This window comes from Lutra lutra, chromosome 5 (genome assembly GCF_902655055.1).
Source record: "Lutra lutra chromosome 5, mLutLut1.2, whole genome shotgun sequence".
NCBI classification, from domain to species: Eukaryota; Metazoa; Chordata; class Mammalia; order Carnivora; family Mustelidae; genus Lutra; species Lutra lutra.
In genome coordinates, this window is record NC_062282.1 from 43116537 (window position 1) to 43137862 (window position 21326).

Genomic DNA, 21326 nt, shown 5'->3' on the forward strand with positions numbered 1-21326 from the left:
GCTCTTAGCACTGTTGTGGGAGTGTGGAGGAGAATTCCCCGCTGTTCCCGAGTATTCCTTCCGTTCCGATGCACTCCCATAACCCTACAGCCTCCAGGAGCTCGGGCAGTTGTTGATTCAAGAACCGCGTGTTCAGTACCCCTACCGCTGAGTAGAGGGGGTGCTTTCTGAGAGGAGAATGAGCTGTGCTGGGTGAAGTCTGGGTTGCGGCAGAGCTGGAACCCAGGCCTGTTGTCCCATCCTTCCTCCCAGACGCATATGGTGCCTTTCTCCACCTTGGTGGGCTCTCCCACGATGAGTAAGGTGCCCGTGTCTCTTCCTCTTCCCTGATGGTCTCACGGTGAGGGGTGCTAGTTACAGGGTTCGCCACTACCTTCTTCCCTTGATTCATTTGCATTTGGACCTTGAATCAGGATGGAACTGCATTCACCAGAGATTCTGACAGGACTTATTTTTGGTTGAGGGGCATGTGTGTGTGTGTGTGTGTCCCTGAAAAACCATCTCACCTGTCCCACCTACTGTGATGTGGCCTAGGGCTCAGGGCATCAAGGCTCCCATGGCTTTTATGCAGTAAAGAGGTAGAATCAAGAAGCCTGGCTGGCTGTCATTCTGCTATCAGTTTGTTCCCTCCTGTTGCTTTCTCCACCTGGACTCCTTACTTTCTCCCAGTAAACATCTTAAACAGGAGAGCGATGGCATTTGAAAAGAGCATGCTGGGGTGCCTGGGTGGCTCAGTTGGTTAAGCAACTGCCTTCAGCTCAGGTGGTGATCCTAGAGTCCCAGGATTGAGTCCCACATTGGACTCCCTGCTCACCAGGGAGTCTGCTTCTCCCCTCTCATGAGTGCGCTCTCTGTTTCATTCTCTCACATATATGAGTAAAATCTTAAAAAAAAAAAAAAAAAAGAGCATGCAGACCAGGAGGCCTGAGTTTTCCCCTCAGTTCTGCCCTTAACTTGCTGTGTGACCTTGGGCAAGTCATTTCCTTCACCTATAAAATGGAAGGGAGGGAGGCTGTGTGGTTTAAGCTAAGTAGTATCTAAATTCTATGTAGATTTCTAGAATGCTATGACTCTATAGAGATTTCTTCTTCACAGAATAAACCCATTATGAAATAGTATTGCTGTGTTAGTTTTCTGTTACTGCCATAACAAATTAACACCAATTTGGTGGCTTAAAAATACATTCATGACCTCACAGTTTCCTTGGTGGGTCCTTACAAAACTTCAGTCAAGGTATCAGCCAAGTTGTATTTCCCTCTGGAAGATGAATTAGGAAAGACTCTGCCTGCAGGCTCACTCAGATTGTTGGCAGATTTGTTTCTTATAACTCAAGGCCAGCAGAGCAGTGTCTTTGACCTCAGGGAAAGCTTCAGTCCTTGGCTGAAGGCCGCTCACCTGATTAAGTCAGGCCCACCCAGGATGATCTTTCTGTTTACTTTTAAGTCAGGGGATCTGGAACTTTAACTACATCTGCAAAATCCCTTCATGCTTGTTATGTGACCTAACCTAATCTGAGGGGTGGCACCAGGGAACAGAGATTATGGGGCTCATTTTAGAGTTCTACTTACCACAATCGCTTTATAGAAATATCCTCTTTACAGTTCTGAGCATACTAGAACCAACTTTCTGTTTTGTGAGTTAGGTCAAATGACTTAGCATATGAAATCAGTTCTAAAAACCACTTGTTCTTACACTAAAATTATTCTGCTTTCAACTTGTTTTTTAATGCTGTATTTTGTCCTTCCCTTTTTTCTCATGTACTTATCCTCAAAGTTATTTTCTTCCAATACCATTAAATGAATTTATATTACTACATAATTGGGAATTTTATATACATAAATATAGCATAATGTATATTCCCATTATATATTTTAAATATTAAATTTAATATTATAATATATATGTTAATACATAAAAATTATTCCCAAAGATAAAAATTTAAATGTTAACTTTTTATATTTAGTTTTAGTACTTTATATTGGAAATCATATATTATAGAAAACTATTAATTTAAGAACTCTTCTCTGTGCTTAGCTGATTTTAAAAAAACTTTTCATTCTATCACTATTAATTTAAGAACTCTTCTCTGTGCTTAGCTGATTTAAAAAAACTTTTCATTCTATCAGTATTCAGAAGAGTTGTGTTGAACTCCCCCAGTGTCACTGTGGCTTAATCTCTTTCTCCTTAGAATTCTGAAATTAGGTACAGAAAAATTAAAAATCATTTTATTTTTTGGTGTCCCTAGTTATACTATTTGCCTAAAACTCTTTCTCTGACAGTAAGATAATTCTACTAGCTTAAACAACTCGTGAATAGATGGTATTTGAGTCCTTTAACTTTTTTTTTTTTTTAGATTTTATTTATTTATTTGACAGACAGAGATCACAAGTAGGCAGAGAGGCAGAAAGAGGAAGGGAAGCAGGCTCCCTGCTGAGCAGAGAGCCAATGAGGGGCTTGAGCCCATGTGGGGCTTGATCCCAGGACCCTGGGATCATGACCCGAGCCAAAGGCAGAGGCCTCAACCCACTGAGCCACCCAGGCACCCCTATAGTCCTTTAACTTTTAATCTTTCTGAATCCCCATGTGTCTCTTATAAAAAATGTATATTTGCATATATTTTAAAGTTATATATATATGCCAGTGGTTTTTGTTGGTTTAAGTTTAAATCTACTATCTTTCTTTGTGTTTTCTTTATTCAATGTGTTCTATTTTTCCCTCTTTCCCTTTTCTCTGGAAGTTATGTACTCTTTTACTATTTTTAAATGACTATCCTAGAGATTACAGTATATATCCCTGATTTAACAAAGTCTAATATTATTTGGTTCTTCTGCCCTTTCCAGACAATGCAAGAAATCTAGAAAACTTTAATTCTATTTCTTTTACTATTTATTTACTATTTTAATTCTGTTTTGTCTGAAAATGTCTTATTTCATCTTAACCCTTGCCAGTTATTTTTGTTCAGTGCTTTAAAGATATCATTCTGCTCTTTTCCAGATTCCATTCTGTTGAGAAGTTAGATGTCAGTCTAATTGGTTTTCATTTGAAGATCCTGTTTTTTCTCTTTATGGTTCCCAGCAGACTTACAATAATGTGCTCTTCTTTCCCTCTGCTTCATTCTAAGTGTTTTTTTTTCTTTTTAGTTCACTAATTCTCCTTTCTTCTATGTTGCATCTGCTGTTAAGCCCATTTGTTGAATTTTTATTTCTATTTGTATTTTTCAGTTATAGAATTTCTATTCGATTCTTTAAAAAAAAAATCTGTCATGTTCTTTCTTATTGTTTCCAGTTCTCTGTCAAAATTCTCAGTCTCCTTGAACATAGTAAGCAAGGTGATTTAAAGGGTGTGCCTGAGGGACAGCTCCAATATCTGGAGCCCCTGTAGATCTTTTTCTATTGTCTGTTGTTTCTGATGGTTCTGTTCTTGTCATCTTGTCTTTTTTCAGTCCTGATTATTCTTGGTTTTGCATTAGACATTACGTTTCAATAAAAAAATTTTGAAGCCGATTGTGACGTGCCCTCCTCTGGAGAGGATGCAGGTTTGCTGCTGCCTGGTCCTGGGGAGGAACTGGCAGTGTGAGACAACCTTAATTCAGTTCCAGGGACTGTGAGGATTCAAACCTGGGTCGCAGTCTCTGGGGTTGGAAAGCTTCTAGTTCTCTCTTAGCACTGAGTGCCCTTTGAAGTCCCACCTCAGAATGCAGAGGTTTTATTCTCCCTGTCTTGGCAGTTCTTAGATCCCTGAGTCTGTCAGAAACTCTGCTTAGTCTCCATCCTCCACTAGGGGAAATGCTGCTTCAAATGCCAGGCTCATCTCCCTGGATTTCTGTCTGTTTCTAGATCTTAGCCTGGCAAGTCCTTGTTATTTTATTACTTCTTAGTGCCTTCAGGCAGTTTTTTAGGTTTGTTTGTTTGGTTGGTTGGTTGGTTTTTTTGGGGGGGAGGGGGTCCAATTTTTCCAGTTGTCCTCAGTAGGAGGTTTGGTCAAAATGCTCTAGTTTGCCATCACCAGAAGTGAAAGTCCTGATTTTTGTAGACTGCGTGTCTTTTCTTAATTCTCTAAATTCAGAATGCATTTGGCCAAAAGCAATGCGTCTGACTGAGACTTAGGAAAAAGAGCTGTGGGTCTGGCATCTTCCTAGTCCATGCTCTTACTCCTGGGTCTGTGTGGAGGCTGTGGAGATGAATATAGGGACAGGAGACCTGAGTGTGAATGTCACTTTGCTTAGCTTTATGATCACTAGCTGCTTAACCTCTCCTGGCTTTCATTTCCACATCTGTAAAATAATGTATCCAACATAGGATTATTGTGAAGTTTAAGTAAGTTAATGTGTGGGATGAGGCCTTGCACAGTACTTAGCACTTGGTATTTGTTAAATGCTGGCTTGTTTGATCCTGTATTTAAGAAGAGGGATACTTAACTTCTCTGTGCTTCCTGGTAGTGAGTCATATCTTCTGAGTAAATAATGGTAATTCCTAAGAGAGTACCTAGTATATAGCAAGTATTTGAGTGAATGAATCAATGAACAAACGAACAAACAGACATCCTGGACAGAGTTACTTGTCCTGATGGGGCTTAACCAAAACCAATATTACTTCGTCAGAGGGTGAGAGCTGCTTGCTAGGGAGTGAGTCTCGTGATGGAAAGGTGGGTAGATAGCACAGAGTAGTCATCCTGCATTCAGTTATTCTAAAACTATGGACTGCAGGAAATTTTAATATATGAAATTTATATATCTTTTGTTGGAGCTAGAAAATTTGCCATATGGTAGAATTGGCCGGAATGATGATTTTTGTTTTTCCTGCAAAAGATTTTCACTTGCTTATAAAAACTGGCCTCTCACAGGGCTCGTGGTGAAGGGCCCAGATGGCATCAGTGGCTGGTGATGCCAGTGGCCTGTTTGCTTGTCAGTGCAGAGTGGTGTTAACACAGCTTCTTAGACAAACTTACATTGAACATATGTCAGTGCTTACTTATTCACTTAATGAGGTCATTAGGAGATAAAGTATGCCGGCTTAAATTGACAGGAGTTTAGTCCTAACTGCTGTTTTATCTCCCATGGTCATAAAAACATCACATTTTTATCTGTGATACGGTAAAATTTGTGATACGAATCATTTGGGCCACAGTCTGACGTGACCCATTCATCAGAAATAACAAGCAGTGTATCTGCAAAGCAAATGATAAGCAGATTGATCTGTGGTTATTAATTAGATGTGCCAAGAAACAGGGTTTTATGCACTCACAAGGAATCACGCTCCCGGATGCCAGATAGAGGTCAAACAGAAGTCAGCTAGCAGAAGCCTAGAGTCCTGCTTTTCCTCAAGGAAAACTTTCCAGTGTGCCATTAAAGATGCTGGGCATCTGCTTTACGTAGTTCTTATTTTGGGGACAAAACTTGTCTTTCACTGTGGGGAGAGGTGTTCCATGGGAAGAAACAGCCCGTTGGAGGGCACGTTTGAAGACTGAGAAGGTTGAAACAAGGAGTGAGAACTCCCTGTGTGCTCGGACACCTGGCCACGGTCATGGCCAGTCTTGGAACCCTGGAACAGTAGTGGCCCTGGAAGGGCCGTTGGAGAACATCACAACCTGTGGTTTTCAGACTGTGTTCTGAGGAGCCCAGGGGCTTAAGGGGAAGCCGAACAGCTGTGCTGTACCAAGCAAACAGGCTGTGCTGTAAGCAGGGACACCAAAATAACACCTGGGAAAATTAGTTTTAGGTGTTATGGTTTGGTATTGCTTTTAGTTTGAATTGTATGTGGGAAAGGGGTGAGCAACCTAATCTTCTCTATTGCTTATGGCTCTAAGGATATTTATCCAGCCTTAAAGGCTGGAACCCCAAACCCCTCCTTTGCCTCCTGCCTGTCATTCTACAGCAGCTCTGCTTTTTTTTTTAATATATATATATATATATATATATATATATATATATTTATATTTATTTGACAGATCTCAAGTAGGCAGGGAGGCATGAAGAGAGAGGCGGGGGGGTGGGGGAAGCAGGCTCCCTGCTGAGCAGAGAGCCCAATGTGGGGCTCGATCCCAGGACCCTGAGATCATGACCTGAGCCGAAGTCAGAGGCTTAACCTGCTGAGCCACCCAGGAGCCCCTAGAGCAGCTCTGCTTTTGTTCTTGTGATCAGGGTTCTAAATAACGCCATGTGCAAGAGAGTATAATCTAGCGTACAGGTGACAGAAAATGTTTCATTTATTCATCTACGTGTTCTCTTCTGCTTTGTGTTGCTCAGGCAGTGATTTGATCAGATTTATGTCTTTGAATGATTATTCTGGAAGAAGGTGGGGTTAAGGCGGGGAAAGACCTCCAGACCTCCGTTTTTAGCCTTCTGTGAAATATGGCTGGCTGTAGCTGCTGTGATTCGTGGTGGTGAATGAGCCCTGAAGGCTGAGTTCCTGTAAATGACAGGTTTTCCATATGAAAGTCAGCCAAGGAAATTATTCCTGGCATTTGGAGTCACGGAAACTGTTTGATGTTAATGGGTTTACCAGAAAGGGCTTTTGTGGGGTTCTTTTGGCCCAGGGCAAGCTATCTGTTGATGTAATCAGGAGACCACAAAGAATGATTTCTGCCGCCTCTGTCCTTCCTTAGTGCACGGCTCCTGTGACTCATGCTTCTGTGTCTTGGACTTGGGAGTAAGTGATCACATTTCTAAGGCTGAGGTATGGCTAGCCTCTGCCTCTCCCTCCTGGGCAGGCCCCAGCCTGATGATAATCCTGGTCTCCCAGGCTTGCCAGAGGCTTCTCCTTCATCCTGGACCTCGCCTAAATTTGACTGGCTACAGAGCACCTGGGAATCAGTTGCCAAATCACAGTTCTGAAGAGAGTCACAGCAGCCTTAGAGATCCATGGGTCTAGGGGTTCCCAAAGCTGGCTGCATATTGGGGAAAATGGCCCCCTCCTGTCCCCTCTTGAGTCAAATTCAGTAAGTCTGTAATGAGACCCAGAAATTAGTGTTTTGTTTTGTTTTTTAAATCCTGTCCTAAGATGGTTCTCACTTGACACAGTATAGGACATTTGGTGAGCACTCATCTAGGCTCATACTTGAATTTTTTGGACCATTTTACCCTCAGTCTTGACTTAAGAAAATTAAATGTAAGACATGCTCATGATTAGAAATTTCAAACAGCATGAAAACACGAAGAATAGAAAGCAAAAGCTTCTCCCACTCCTAGTCCAGCCCCCAGGTAAGCATTATCGAACACTTTCTTTAGATTCTGCTCATAAATGATTTTACATTTATGTATCATTCCCTGTCTGTCTACTTAATTCTACAAAATCTGAGCCAGAGGAATAACCCTATCCACATTATTCTGCACTGTATCTCCCTCATCCCCTGCTTAAAATATTCAGAACTCACTGTAGATCATTCTTTTTAATAACAACCATTAAATATGTAAACATTTGTGACACACTTGGAACAATACTTGGTGAGTAGTAAGCACTATATATTTATCAAATGAGTGAATGGGGGCAGCTGCATGGTATACCAATACATGGATATACGCTGTTTTACTCTTATGGACACTTGTTGCATTGGTTGCTATAACAAACAAGGTAGAAATGAACATCCTTGTGTATATATCTTGGGGGCTTTGCCTTGGATATGGCTACTAGCACCTTATTTAGCGGAGCAACAGCAGGCATGGAGCCAAAGGCATTAAGAAGGAAAAGGTACTGATTAGAACAAAGCAGGGCATTGGACTGGAATTGGAATTTTGTTTGGACCTAGAATCACAGAAATACAGATCTCAGATCTAGAAGGAACCACAGTAGAATGTTTGGTTCAGCCTTGTGCCCTCTGGGTAGGGAATGGGTTCCATCTGTGGTTCCTAGGTTGTACCCTGAGCCCTGGGAGCCACAGTGAACTCACTGGAAAAGTGTGTGTATGGGGGCTGCGGGATCTGTAACATGTTTGCACAGACACTGTGCAAACAACTAGCTCAAGAAAGTTGACGGTTGTAACGTTAACTTTACTAAGGTCCCTTTGGCGATGCTTTATTTCGTGAAGCTGTTTCTGGAGGGTGCCAGGATACAGCAGCTGGTGTGCATAAATGAACGTGCGATGGGAAGTGGGCGTGGTGTTGTCAAGTCTGACTCCAGAGTCTGCAAAGTTGTGCAGTTCGTAACCACTGCCCACGTCCCATTAGCAAGTAACTGGTGAAGAATGAAATAAAAATATTTTCTTCTTTCAACTTGGGTGCACCATTTTTTTTTAACAGCTACAAATCTTTAGGACATAAATACTTAGTTGTTTGAAGCTAACTCCGCAAGAAATGGAACTGCTAGGTATTTCTTTGGGCCCACAGAGCTGTGAAAAAATTTCTAAGATACTAAGGGTGCTGTGAATTGGAAAAAGTTTGGGAACAACAGATTTACAGCCTGTCCAGAACTCCTAACTGTTAAGTGGGAGATGCCACACTGACTTGGTTTAAAGGCAGGGAATTATTCACTTCTGTGTCTGGGGTGTCCGGCGTTGCACTTGGCATCAGACTGTGTGGGGTTCAGGTCCTGAAGCCTCCATTTCTCCTTCCATCTCTAAGGTGGGCTGTCTGTACGTGGGTGAGACAGCTCCCTGCCCATCCTTTCCAGACTCCTCTCCTTTTGGTTTAGCAATCCGTAGCAGAAAGAATCATCTTTCCCAATAGCTTGTGCATAAAATCTCTGGGAGGACTTTGGCTGCCCCGGCCTGGGTCCCTTGCCCAGCCCCAGAACTGAGGCTTTGATTAGTGATGGCCACGCCTAGAGCACACACCCCGCCATGCTCAGGTGAGCACCCTCAGTTAACCTCACGGGATGGGTAGGTTCTCCACAGAAAAGAGCAGGTTTTGTTACCAGGAGAATGGGAGAAGGGACCCAGGACCAAAAACAGTCTTCCATTTTAACAGACGAGAGGCCGGACTCGTAATGTGGTAGTGGGAGGGTTAGGCATGAAGGCTCTGGAGTCGCACCCATCTGGCTTCACTTCCTTGGGCAGATTCACTACATCTGTAAAGGCTTTGGAGTCCTTGTCTGTAAAATAGAAATAACTGAAGATAAAGTTCAAGAATACAAAAGGCTGGCAGTAATAGTCCTCACCTCATGGAGGTGGTGGTTGGAGGACTAAGTGAGTTAATACACAGAAAGTGCCTAGCACGGGGCCTGGCACGTAGGAAGCGCTCTGTAAGTGAGCTCATTATTCTTACTGGTCAGGTAACCTTAAGAGCACAGGTAGTAAGTGACCCAAGCTTCGGACTCCCGGAGAGGGTGCAAGATAGTGACTTCCTCTTCCCTGTCTGTCACAGAGTGAAGCAGCATGGACGCCGTCAGCCAGGTCCCGATGGAAGCCGCGCTCCCCAAGCACATCCTGGATATCTGGGTCATTGTCCTCATCATCCTGGCCACCATTGTCATCATGACCTCCCTGTTGCTGTGCCCTGCAACGGCAGTCATTATCTATCGCATGCGGACTCATCCTGTCCTCAACGGGGCCGTCTGAGATCAGTCTCCTAAGAGTGATGTGGACGATGTCCCCTCCCCCAACCTCTTCCTTCTCCAGAAAGCAGCAAGAGAGGCTTTGGAGTGTGGGCTCTGGAGCCTGTCCTGTGAGAAGAGACCGGGGTTCTTGTTTGGATTCTGCCACCGGCCAGCTGTGTGAGTCCAAGCAAGGGACCTAATTCTGTGGGTTCCAGGTTCCTTCTCTTTTAAATGGGGATCATGATCCCTGCCCTTCCTACCTCATAGGGTTGCAAGGACCAATGACTTGGTGGAGATGAAAGCTATTTGCGATTGTGAGCAGTAAGGCCGCCACTGTGAGGTGTTACTGCTCAATGCTGAGAAGCTTCGAAGAACCAAAGCACCTAATTGCTGACAATGGCCTTCAAGTGGGTGAAGAAGACGCTGGGGGCAGAACAGCCTTCACCAGTGCCCCCAAGGTCGAACAAAGCAAAGGCATCCTGTCCTCATTCCAAAGGGCCAGAAGCACCTTGGCTCAAAGACATTTTCTTTGTGGTACCACTCCCTCAAGTTATGTAATTTGGAGGGAATTGAGCGTATTAGGGGGAGGGAGTTGGGTGGAGCTTCCCAGGACCTCCTCTGTGCCAGAACATCTACCCCTGTAACAATCTAAAGGAGGCTCCGCTATTTCTTGGCAATGCCAAGGGATCTGGGGTGATGGGCTTCTTTCTGCATTGGGAGTCTCCTCGCTTTGACACTCAAGCAATGTTGGGAAACACAGGGTGGCTGAGTGGCCTGGGCAGCCTTCAGGATCTCCAGCCCCCACCCACTTGTGTGCCCCACATTCGAGGAGCTCTGTACCCCCACCCTGAGCACCCTCTGTAACCAGCTCCATGGTGTAAAGTGTCCACCCTTCATTCCCTCCCACTAGCACTGCAGCCAGTCTAAGCTACAGATTTTAAGAGATGTTCCCAGGATTTTTGGAACTAACTCAAAACAATGGTTATTTTAGATGGTATGATCTATATTTATAGAGAGAGATTTCTGGACCACTCAAGCTTCTTGACCAAAATCAGGAACATCTTGGGATGTATTAAATTATGTAAAAAGATAGCACAGATGTCAGAATATTGTGTGAACTGATGCTTTTATGTGGTCTGATTTCATTGATGTATACAACCAATTTCCAATAAAGTGCTAGAATGAACATGTCTGAGGTCTTTCTTTAGAGAGCACTTATTAAATAAAGCTCAGGAACTCAGGTAAATGATTCCACTGAATTTATGGGCCTTAGAGACAGTTTGAATGTAAGAACTGAAAGGGAAAGAGAAGAATCCAGTCCACTTCTGGGTAGTTGCACAGTTTGCATTTACATGGACATAGGATGCCGAGGGAAGGACATGTTTTATAAGTAAGCGATAAATTTCGTATTAGACATGTCAAGTTCAAGGTGATTGTGATCTTCAGGCAGACATTTTCAGGATGCAACTGGAAACCTGGGGGTGTTCTTTGGCAAAGATTTTATGGCTGGAGTTATGCTTTGGGGGATTATCTGCCCACGGTAGACATGCCCCACAAGTGGACAGGACCACCTAGGCAGAGCACTCAGACTGAGGCGGTAAGGTGCTAAGTGTAGAACTTGGCAAAACTGGTACATAGAAGTGGAAGAGGGATGGATGGGGTGGGGGAGAGAAAAACCAAGGAGATGGAAAAGGTCGTGTGCTAAGAGGTGATGTGAGGGGGATGCAATCATATTGTGTGAGTTAAGGAATGAGTTGGAGGAGAAGAAGTGGAGACAGAACGGACACCTCTTTCCAGGAATAGGACTGTGGTATAGAGGTAAGGGAGGAGGGTTTGGGTCAAGGGGGAATAGGTATATGTGAAAAGATTCTGATTGTTTGCTCAGCATCTCTCCCAACTTTTGCTTTTCTTTTCTTTTCCCTTAATATGCCTTCCTGGGGGACAAAGGCTAGAAAGTGAAAACCTACAATGAACGTGAACAGTGCATTTCCCTAACTAAACTATAGCCAGAGGTTCAGACGTGATTTAGGTTTTGCTAATCATATGCACACACGCGAGGCTTCCGTGTGGGACCTAGTTGGGTGGGGACAGAGACCACAGGGTGCCAAGCATCCACGGTTCCATTGTCAGTCCATAGCTATGGGCATAAGACAGAGCCAAGAATTCTGCGTTTTTAACGGAGCGCCCTGTCCTTTGAGAAGCATAGTACTGAAGTTCCTGGGAACTTTTTCACTGTGACAGCTGTCCAGAACTTACACCTCCTAATTGCTTGCTGGAGAGAAAACTTGGAACATTTGTAACTGATAAGCATAGATCAGTCTCCTGTAGTTCAAGCCTACGAGAAGCAGCTCACTGGGAATTGCTGGACGTGGGATGTAGGCTGTGTGTGCGCTACTTAGCCCTTCCGAGCCTGTTTCCGGGTCTGTAAAGTGGAAGGTAACAGAATTAAATGAGAAAATCTTTCTGATTTTAGGGTGGCGTGTAAATAGGCAGTCCACCAGGTGGCGATACTGCTCTCTCGCTTGCTCTTTCTCTTTTTTTTTTTTCCCAAGTGGAGTAGTTAGCTCACAAGTTTCAGCCATCCTATCACATTCCTAGCAGCTCAGCATTTCATTTTTCTGGTTCTAGTTTCTGAAGGTAACTTAGGATCATCCAGTCCAACCCCCCCTAAAATAAAGTAATCCCCTCTCTAATGAGAGGGTTGCCCCGTGTGGCCTGTTCAGTAATTCCCAGTGTTGTTTTAGATCACCTGCGACAGGTTCGCCCAGGAGAATTCATTTATAAGTGTGGCTCCCAGGGGCAGGCTTTACACTTACTGAGAATCCCTGGGAAAAGGCCTTGCGTATCCGTTTTGTAACAAGCTCCCTGGGTGATCCGTGAGCAGGTTAAACATGGTGGAGAACCCCATGCTGGTGGAAAGGAATCCACGTCTTGCTGAAACCACCCCTCGACCGCTGTGGTATTAAATTTCTTCCTTCAGTAAGAGAGAAGTCAGGCCTTGGGATGCTAGCTCTGCCCTCTTGGGGCCACCCTGAAGAGATCAACTTCCTTTTCCTGGGGACAACTTCTGAGCATTTTTAAAATATATATATATATATTATTTTATTTTAGAGAGAGTGGGGCAGGGAGAGGAAGAGAGAGAGAGACTCAAGCAGACTCCTACTGAGCGCAGAACCCACTGTGGGCCTCCATCTCACAACTCTGAGATCATGACCTGAGCAGAAATCAAGAGTCGGTCACATAACCGACTGAGCCAGCCAGGTGCCCACTTCTGAGATTCTGAATAAGATCGTTGTCATGACTGACCTCACCCCACCACCTTGCCTAGGTGGGAAATTCACACTTTGCAGTACACGGTGGCTGTCATCCTCCTTTGGCAGGACAGCAAGGGCCTGAAGAATCTTGGCTTCACCATGCATTGGCTTTCTGATTGTGGGCAAATTAACAAACTCCTCGAGTCTTAGCTTCCTCTTCTGTAAACTAGGCATCAAAGTAACTCTAGCTGCCTCACAAGTTTGTTACCAGGATGAAATGTGGCCACAGCTGCAAGGTGAAATGGTAGAATACAGCAAGTGCTCAGTACCAGTGATCTGTTGCTGATGAGTCCCAGTTTCCTCATCTGTAAAATGGTGATAACAGTTTCTTCTGAGTGTGGAGAGGATTAAATGAGATCAGAAAGTAGAGAATTTGGCCAGGGCCTGACTCATGGGAGTCTCTCAATACGGGTAGCCAATAACACAAAAATACAAAAAGCCTAATTGGGTTAGATCCTTAAATCGCCAGTTAAAGTAGTGAGATCAGCAGAAAACTTTCTCGCTGACATGCTGTAGGATTGGCACTAAATTCACAGAGGGCCTCAAACAAGTATAAAAGTCCTACCTTTTGTATACTAATCTCCCTTTAGAAATTTTTTTTTTTTTTAAGATTGTATTTATTTGAGAGACAGAGCCCAGAGGGAGAGGGAGAGGCAGAAGGAGAGGGAGAAGCAGACTCACCCCTGAGCAGAGACCATGATACGGGACTTGATCCTGGGATCATGACCTGAGCCAAAGGCAGATTCTTAACCAACAGAGCCACCCAGGCACCCCTAGAAATTATTTCATAACTTATTCACAATTATTTAATAAAACACAAAGTTTTCCATTTTAAGTTTTAACCCTCACAGAAGTTGTTTTCTACAATTTTAAGTGTAAAAAAAAAAAATTAAAAACCTTTCAGTAAGATAAAACTTTCATCAGGTCTTTATGTAATTCTTGCTAAAGAGAGAGTGGAAAGAGGATTGGGATATGAAATGATGATGATAATAAAATTTTGAAATCCTTAATTCCCAAAGTCAATGCAACTTCTAAATTGTGCAGCTCACACAAAGAATTTAATTGAGGTATACGAGAGGCTCCTCAATTCCCATAGATATTTACATACTAAAAAAAAGTTTTTGGGGTGCCTGGGTGGCTCACTTGGTTAAGCATCTGCCTTTGGCTCAGGTCATGGTCCCAGGGGTCCTGGGGTGGAGTCCCATATCGGGCTCCTGGCTGGCTCAGCGGGGAATCTGCTTCTCCCTCTTCCTCCGCACGCAGCCCGCAATGCTTTCTCTCTCGCTCACTCTCTATCTCAAATAAATAAAAGCTTTTTTAAAAAAACGTTTGTGTTAGCAGGTTTCTAATAACATTATTTGTCAGCATCCAAAAAGTTCTTATATATATTTAAAGTTGGACGACTACTGTTACATAGTGAATTGTTTATATGTACGAACTTCCGGTCAAGACGACTGAATTCCATGTGGCGCCACCAGCATGTTCTGTTGAAAACAACTGTCTCTGGGAGCCTGGGTGGCTCAGTCATTATGCGGCTGCCTGCCTTTGGCTCAGGTCATGATCCTGGGGTCCTGGGATCGAGACCCACATCAGGCTCCCTGCTCGGCGGGAGGCCTGCTTCTCCCTCTCCCACTCCCCCTGCTTGTGTTCCCTCTCTTGCTGTATCTCTCTTTACCAAAACAAAACAAGACAAAACAAAAAACCAGCTGTCTCAAAGTCTCACTGCCCTCACTTGTAAAAAGGGAGATCATGCTTATCTCTGTGGTGCCGTTGAGCTTAAGCAAGACACTGTATCCCAATATTTACAGAGACCCTGGCTTGCAGTAAATACTTAGTGCTTCTATGTTACCTAAAAATGGAGGCTCATGAGCTCTATCTTTTCTATACAGATATGGGTGGGGCAAGTCTGTTGGATTGGTTTCCCTTCTGACACTCTCCACCCAGAGAGAGAGCATCAGATCCCAGAGGTAAAGGGTTCAGTCCCATAGGACTGATCTCCACTTCACAAGCCAGTCCCAAGCCCCCATTGTTACCTGTGCCATCTGACCTGGGGCTACAAATCGGAGGCTCCAACAACCCCTCTCCAACTGCGGGCACCAGTGTCAAGTCCAGGTTGCTACCTGTACTTCTGACTGGCCATAAATCAGAGGTCCCACAACCTCCTCCTTGGCTTCCATTAATTGGCTAGAGCGGCTCACGGAACTCAGACAAACCTGTTTACTCCTTAAGGTACTGACTGATTACAAGGGATATTGTTGGAAATGAATCAATAGCCAGATGGAGGGATCCACAGGGTGAGGTTCAGAGCAGAGGAGCTTTATCCTTCTGGAGGTTGGGCCTGGCACGGGGGGGGCGGGGGGGGGCACATGGAAACTCCCTGAACCCCTCCTTTCAGGTTTTTATGAAGGCTTCATTACATAGGCATGACTGATTCAATCACTGGCCATTGGTGATTGATTCAACCTCCAGCCTCTCCCCGACCCGGGCCCTCCGGCGGAAATCAGGGGCGGAGACTGAAAGGTCCGCCCCTGTATTCATGGTTGGTTTCCCTACCCAGCCACGGGCAACCAGCCCCATCCTCACATGCCTTTCACAAGTCACCTCACTAACTTAAATCCATTTGTGGTGGAAAAGAGCTTGTTATGAATAGCAAGACCTTCATCTCACCTTTATGGCTTTGAAGCAATTTCAGGAGCTGAAGCCAAGAGACCAAATATGATGACAAAAGATGCTCCCATTTCTCTTATCATTCAGGACATTCCAAGGAGCTGTGAGGCAGAAACTGTGGACAATGAACAAATATATATGAGAAATATATGTTGGTTGTCTGACCAAATCTATATATATTTTTTATAAATCACAATATCACAACAACTAAACACTCTAAGGAGAAATTAGGAAATAACATATAAAGCTAATTCAAATAACAATTATCCTCATATTCTATTTACATATTTTTCTTAAAATTATTTTAATGATCAAGTTTTCCTGCTCAGATTTGTGCCTTAGTGACATTAAAAAAAAAAACCTCAAAATTATAATATGACTGTACAGTGAAAATTTAGCAGTGGTCGGAACTCAGTGTTAATGAAATGAAGACACAGACAAAGGCAGAGAGAAAAAAAAACCAGATAGTTTTCACCAAAAAAATAGTTTTTATAATTTTTCATTTCAACAACAAATTTCATAACAAAACATGAAGAATATATTCATTATGAACTTCAGAATTCCTACCAGTGACTTTAGAATTTCCCCTACTGGAGTTCTGTATACTTCTATTTGCCTTTACTCAAGACTTGTACCTCAGAAAATGTATTTAAAATTTTGTTGTTGTTGTTGTTGTTAGAAAAAAACAAATGAGGCATATTCCTGTCTCGTACATAGCAAATGTTTGTGTTGTGTGTAATAATTGCTATTTACTCTAAAAATGAAGACAGTTGTGTTCTAGGAATTGAACAGCAATTGGCCAAAGAATGATTTGTGGACTCTCTGGACATCAGTGTGGTAGATTACTCTTATGTTTTTTCTTTTTTTCATACTTAGTACTAAATTATTTTAAATTTATGGGAAGCTAAGGTAAATGAGCCATAACTTCTCATTTTGTTGCAAGGGGCCTGACAGTTAAAAGGGACTAATTTCGGGGTGCCTGGGTAGTTCAGTGGGTTGGGGCCTCTGCCTTCGGCTCAGGTCATGATCCCAGGGTCCTGGGATCAAGCCCCGAATCAGGCTCTCTGCTCAGCAGGGACCCTCCCTCCCCCTCTCTCTTTGCCTGCCTCTCTGCCTACTTGTGATTTCTGTCTGTCAAATATATAAGTAAAATCTTAAAAAAAAAAAAAGGGACTAATTTGAATGGTGGCCCTGAAAAGATTCCTGCAACCTGTGACTGTGCATTTATTTGAGGAAAAGGTCTTTATTGATGTCACTAAGTTAGGGACTTTGAGATGAGAAAAGATCATCTTGGATTATCTGGGTGGACCATAACCCTGAGTTCCAAGGACCCTGGGATCATGACCTGAGCCAAAGGCAGACGCTTAACTGACTGAGCCACCCAGGTGCCCCTTGACTTGAATTTTTAAAATGAAATAGTAATTAACTAGATGGAGACAAGAGGGAGGGACATTCTAGGCAAAAGCAGCAGCAAGGCCGAAGGCACTGAGGTATCCTATATCATGTGTGCTTGAAAAAAAGTTCTTGGTACCTTCAGGCTGAGTTGAAAGAAAGCATGTGAAATGTGTGAGCAGTAAGGATAGAATGTTAGGTAGCATTCATAGTATTGAGTACTCTGTTTCCTAAGTCCCAGAGCTCTGGTTTTAGTCTTTACATCAGAGACCATTTATTAAGTACAATACAAGCTCAGTGAAATCTGGGCTGCCACTCATCAGTCCAGCCCAACGTTGTCATGGAGCAATGAGAGGGCCAGCATGGCCAGGCTACCCAGGTTGTCAAGAGGCGCTTAAATCTCGGACGTAAGTAAACTATAATTTTTAAATATTGGTAACTAATTAAGGAAACATGTCAATTATCAAGAGATCTAAACCAAACTCCATTTCTGTTGGGCGGTAGGGGCCATTGAAAAGCTTAAGTTTTTAGATAATTAATTCTCTAATTATGGGGTGCAGCATGGAAGGTACAGTTCTGGGGTGGCCATTGTGGCTGGAGGTCAGTCCGTGAGGAAACTATGCTGTCATGCTGGGAGGCAGTTGGAGCAGTGGGAATGGGGAGGTGGAGACAGTATATGACTGGAGATAACTTGTTGGTTTATTGTCCTGAACTGGAGAGAAAAGGGGGCATGTAGAATAGATCCTGGATTATTTAATTAGCTGGGTATAAAGGTATGATACCCTGAGATGAGGAATAAAAGCAGAGTTTGGTGGAAAATAAGTTCAGTTGTGGAAATTTTGAATCTTTAGTGGCTTTCACTAATTTGATTGGAGATGTCCAGGGCAACTTAAGATATATGTGTGAATCTTATAAAAAAGACCTAGACTAAGAATAATATGTTATGTTATATTTTATGTTGTATTATATTTTTAAAAATTTCAACAGGAACTACGTATACTTAAGTGTTTATTGGATGAAAAGAAAAGAGAGCCTAGGCCAGAGCTATGTAAAACTTGACTTTTTTGGAGCATGTAGGGTTCCAGAAGCACTACGAGAAACAAAAAAGTGACTAAAAATCATGCATGAAAATCAGGTGAGAGCTGATATACAAAATCCAATGAGGGATTGATCTTTAAGGAGGTATAAATGTCAAATATCTAATAAAGATTAAACAAATGATTAAGCAAAAGATTAAAAAAATGACCATTGTTTTTTTTTTAATTTTATTTATTTGACAGAGAGAGAGATTACAAGTAGGCACAGAGCCAGGCAGAGAGAGGGGGAAGCAGGCTCCCTGCTGAGCAGAGAGCCCGATGCGGGGCTCAATCCCAGGACCCTGAGATCATGACCTGAGCTGAAGGCAGAGGCTTAACCCACTGAGCCACCCAGGTGCCCCTTGGCCATTGGTTTTGACACTACTAAGATAATTGGTGAAATTAGAATATTTTTAAGTATTTCAGTAAGGAATGTAAAAGAGTTTTAGGAAATGTGGAATGCTCTAAATCCATAGAACAATGTGAAAATTGCACTTTGAGGAGAAGGGAAATTATTCTAGAAGGATATATGGTCTACAAGAACAGTACATTGGTAAATACATAGACATATCTAACTGAAAGCTCTGTATGTAACAGTGGTAATATCATCTAAGTACAAGAGACTGAATCTACAGAATGGAAAGGGAAGGGAAACATGGCCAAGTACTGTCCTTAAATTAAATATCTTAAGAATGCGTGTCAAGATTTCAAGCATAACCAGTCAAAATTAGGGTGTATAAATTACAAATCAGAAAGAGAAAGATGTGGGGCACCTGGGTAGCTCAGTGGGTTAAGCCTCTGCCTTCAGCTCAGGTCATGATCTGAGGGTCCTGGGATCGAGCCCTGCATCAGGCTGTCTGCTGGGTAGGGAGCCTGCTTTCCCCCCAACCCACTGTCTCTGCCTACTTGTGATCTGTCTCTCTCTCTCTCTCTGTCAAATAAATAAATAAATAAAAACTTAAAAAAAAAAAAAAGAAAGAGAGAGATGTGAAGTAAGAGAATAAACTAATACAATAAAAAAGGAGTGTACTCACAGCAATAAATGAGAAATGGTTAAATGATAAAAACTTCAAATATTTAAAAGATACCAAAAGGCCAGTGTATTAAAATTAGTAAGACATGAATGGTCAGATTGGACTTTTAAAACTTGAACTTTATGCCATTTACCATAATGACACCCAAAACATATAGACATAGCTTGAAAATAGGAGGAAATATATGTGTCAGCAAAAAACTAGCCTATACCAAAATACTGGTGTGATTATATTATATTATAAAAAAGATTTTAAGATGAAACACATCATTAAGCAGAGGAGGGTAAGTATATAATGAAAAAAATTCAATTCCTTTAGAAGACACAGCACTTCTAAACATATATGTCCCTGACAAAATTGCTCTAAAGTTGATGATGAGCAAAATAACAGAACCGCAGAGAGAAACGGAAAACCCACCATCAAAATGGGATATTTAAGCATGTCTTCCAATCATTGACAAAAGCCAAGAAGATTGGAACTACACAATTGTATTTGAGTCTAGTTAGACATAGAGACAGACCTTGTACCCAGCACAAGAAAAGCTATACGGCACATCCACAAAAATTGCTTCTGTACTAACTAGGTCATGAACTTGTCTTCACACATCTCAAAGAACAGGTATCATTATAGATCATGCTTGTTGGCGGCAACACAATTAGAAGTTGTGTTAGAAGAAAGACAGGTAAAATCCCTAGTATATTTGCAAATTAAAGTCACATTTATAAACAACCCATGAATCAAAGAAAAAGTCATATCCATTAAAATATTAATAAGTGACTGATGGTGAATAAACCACGTACCAAAAGTTTTTGGTTTTGTATGTTTTGATTTATACTTAGAGGTTCTTATATTAGGAATGGAGACTGCAGGATAATAGCAAGTCCAAATAAAGAAGGTAAGAAACATAAAACAAAATTATGCCAGAAAAATTAGTGGGAAGGCACTAACTACAAGAAGAATTGTTAAATTAGAAAACAAAAGTAAAATGGAAAGAACCAAGAAAGTCAAAAGATGGTTCTGGGAAAAGAGAATTAAAATAAGCTCATAATGGGTGCCTGGGTGGCTCAGTGGGTTAAGCCTCTGCCTTCCGCTCAGATCGTGATCTCAGGGTGTTGGGATCGAGCCTCGAATCAGGCTCTCTGCCTGCTTCCCCCCCTCTCTCTGCCTACTGCTCTGCCTACTTGTGATTTTTCTCTCTGTCAAATAAATAAATAAAATCTTTAAATAAAATAAATAAAATAAAATAAGTTCATAACTACCAATAGATTGAAACATAGTAAGAGGATACCATGAAATCATTTATATCAAACACTTGACAGCTTAGATGAAATCAGTGTTTCTAGGAAAATATAACCTACTAAAATCATAAAAAATATAACCTACTAAAATATGTCAAAATACTAAAATATAACCTACATAAAATACATTATGGGAAATCTACATAATCCCATAATAATTAATGCAATTACAAAAATAGTTATTATTTTCCCTTACAGGAAACACCAAGTAAAGAGAGTTTTATAGGCAATTTTCCAACAATTCCAGCCCTCCTGAAAAATCTCTGAATATTGAAAGAGAAGGAGCTACATCCCAATTTATTCTGTGAAGCTAATTTAACTTGATAACAAAGTCAGATGAAGACAGGATAAGAAAAGTACATTGGAGGGGCGCCTGGGTGGCTCAGTGGGTTAAGCCGCTGCCTTTGGCTCAGGTCATGATCCCAGGTCCTGGGTTCGAGCCCCACATCGGGCTCTCTGCTTAGCAGGGAGCCTGCTTCCTCCTCTCTCTCTGCCTGCCTCTCTGCTTACTTGTGATTTCTCTCTGTCAAATAAATAAATAAAATCTTTAAAAAAAAAAAAAAAGAAAGGTACATTGGAGCATCTTTTTACCCGTGAATGGGGGTATTAAGAATTTAAAACAAAATATTGGCACCATGAATCCAGCAGTCATTAGATGATTTTTTCCTTAGAAAATGTATAAAAGTTTCTCATTACATTAACTAATTAAAGAAGAACAAAATGCATGGACATCTCAATAAATATAGAAAAAGTGTTTGGTATATTCAGTATCCACTCTAAACAAGAAACCAAAAAATAACTTTTAATCATTGGAAATGGAAGAGAATCTCCTTGATCTGCTAATAATATCTACAGAAAAACTTAAGAATCAACGGTATTCAAAATAGGGGAACGATGAAAGCTTTTATTATGAGAGAAGTACAAGGGAAAGGATTTGTACTATTTTTTTTCTATTTGACATTTATATTAGAGGTCAAGCCTATTCTACTGGAGACGTAAGGCAAAGATCAGGACAATCGGAAATGCAATTGTCATTATATAGGGATAATGGTGTTCATATAAAACACAAGATAATCTT

General features: G+C 42.0%; 1 protein-coding gene across 2 annotated transcripts in view; it reads left to right on the forward strand.

Moving 5' to 3' along the window:
• Positions 1-10653, forward strand: part of SMIM3 (small integral membrane protein 3) — a 19199-nt gene extending 8546 nt beyond the window's left edge. For both annotated transcript variants that reach the window (XM_047731144.1, XM_047731143.1), the window contains exon 2: positions 9296-10653. In XM_047731144.1, the coding sequence (XP_047587100.1) occupies positions 9307-9489 (183 nt within the window). In that variant the 5' untranslated portion in view covers positions 9296-9306 and the 3' untranslated portion in view covers positions 9490-10653. The remainder of the gene's footprint in view (positions 1-9295) is intronic.
• The last annotated feature ends 10673 nt before the right edge of the window (positions 10654-21326 follow it).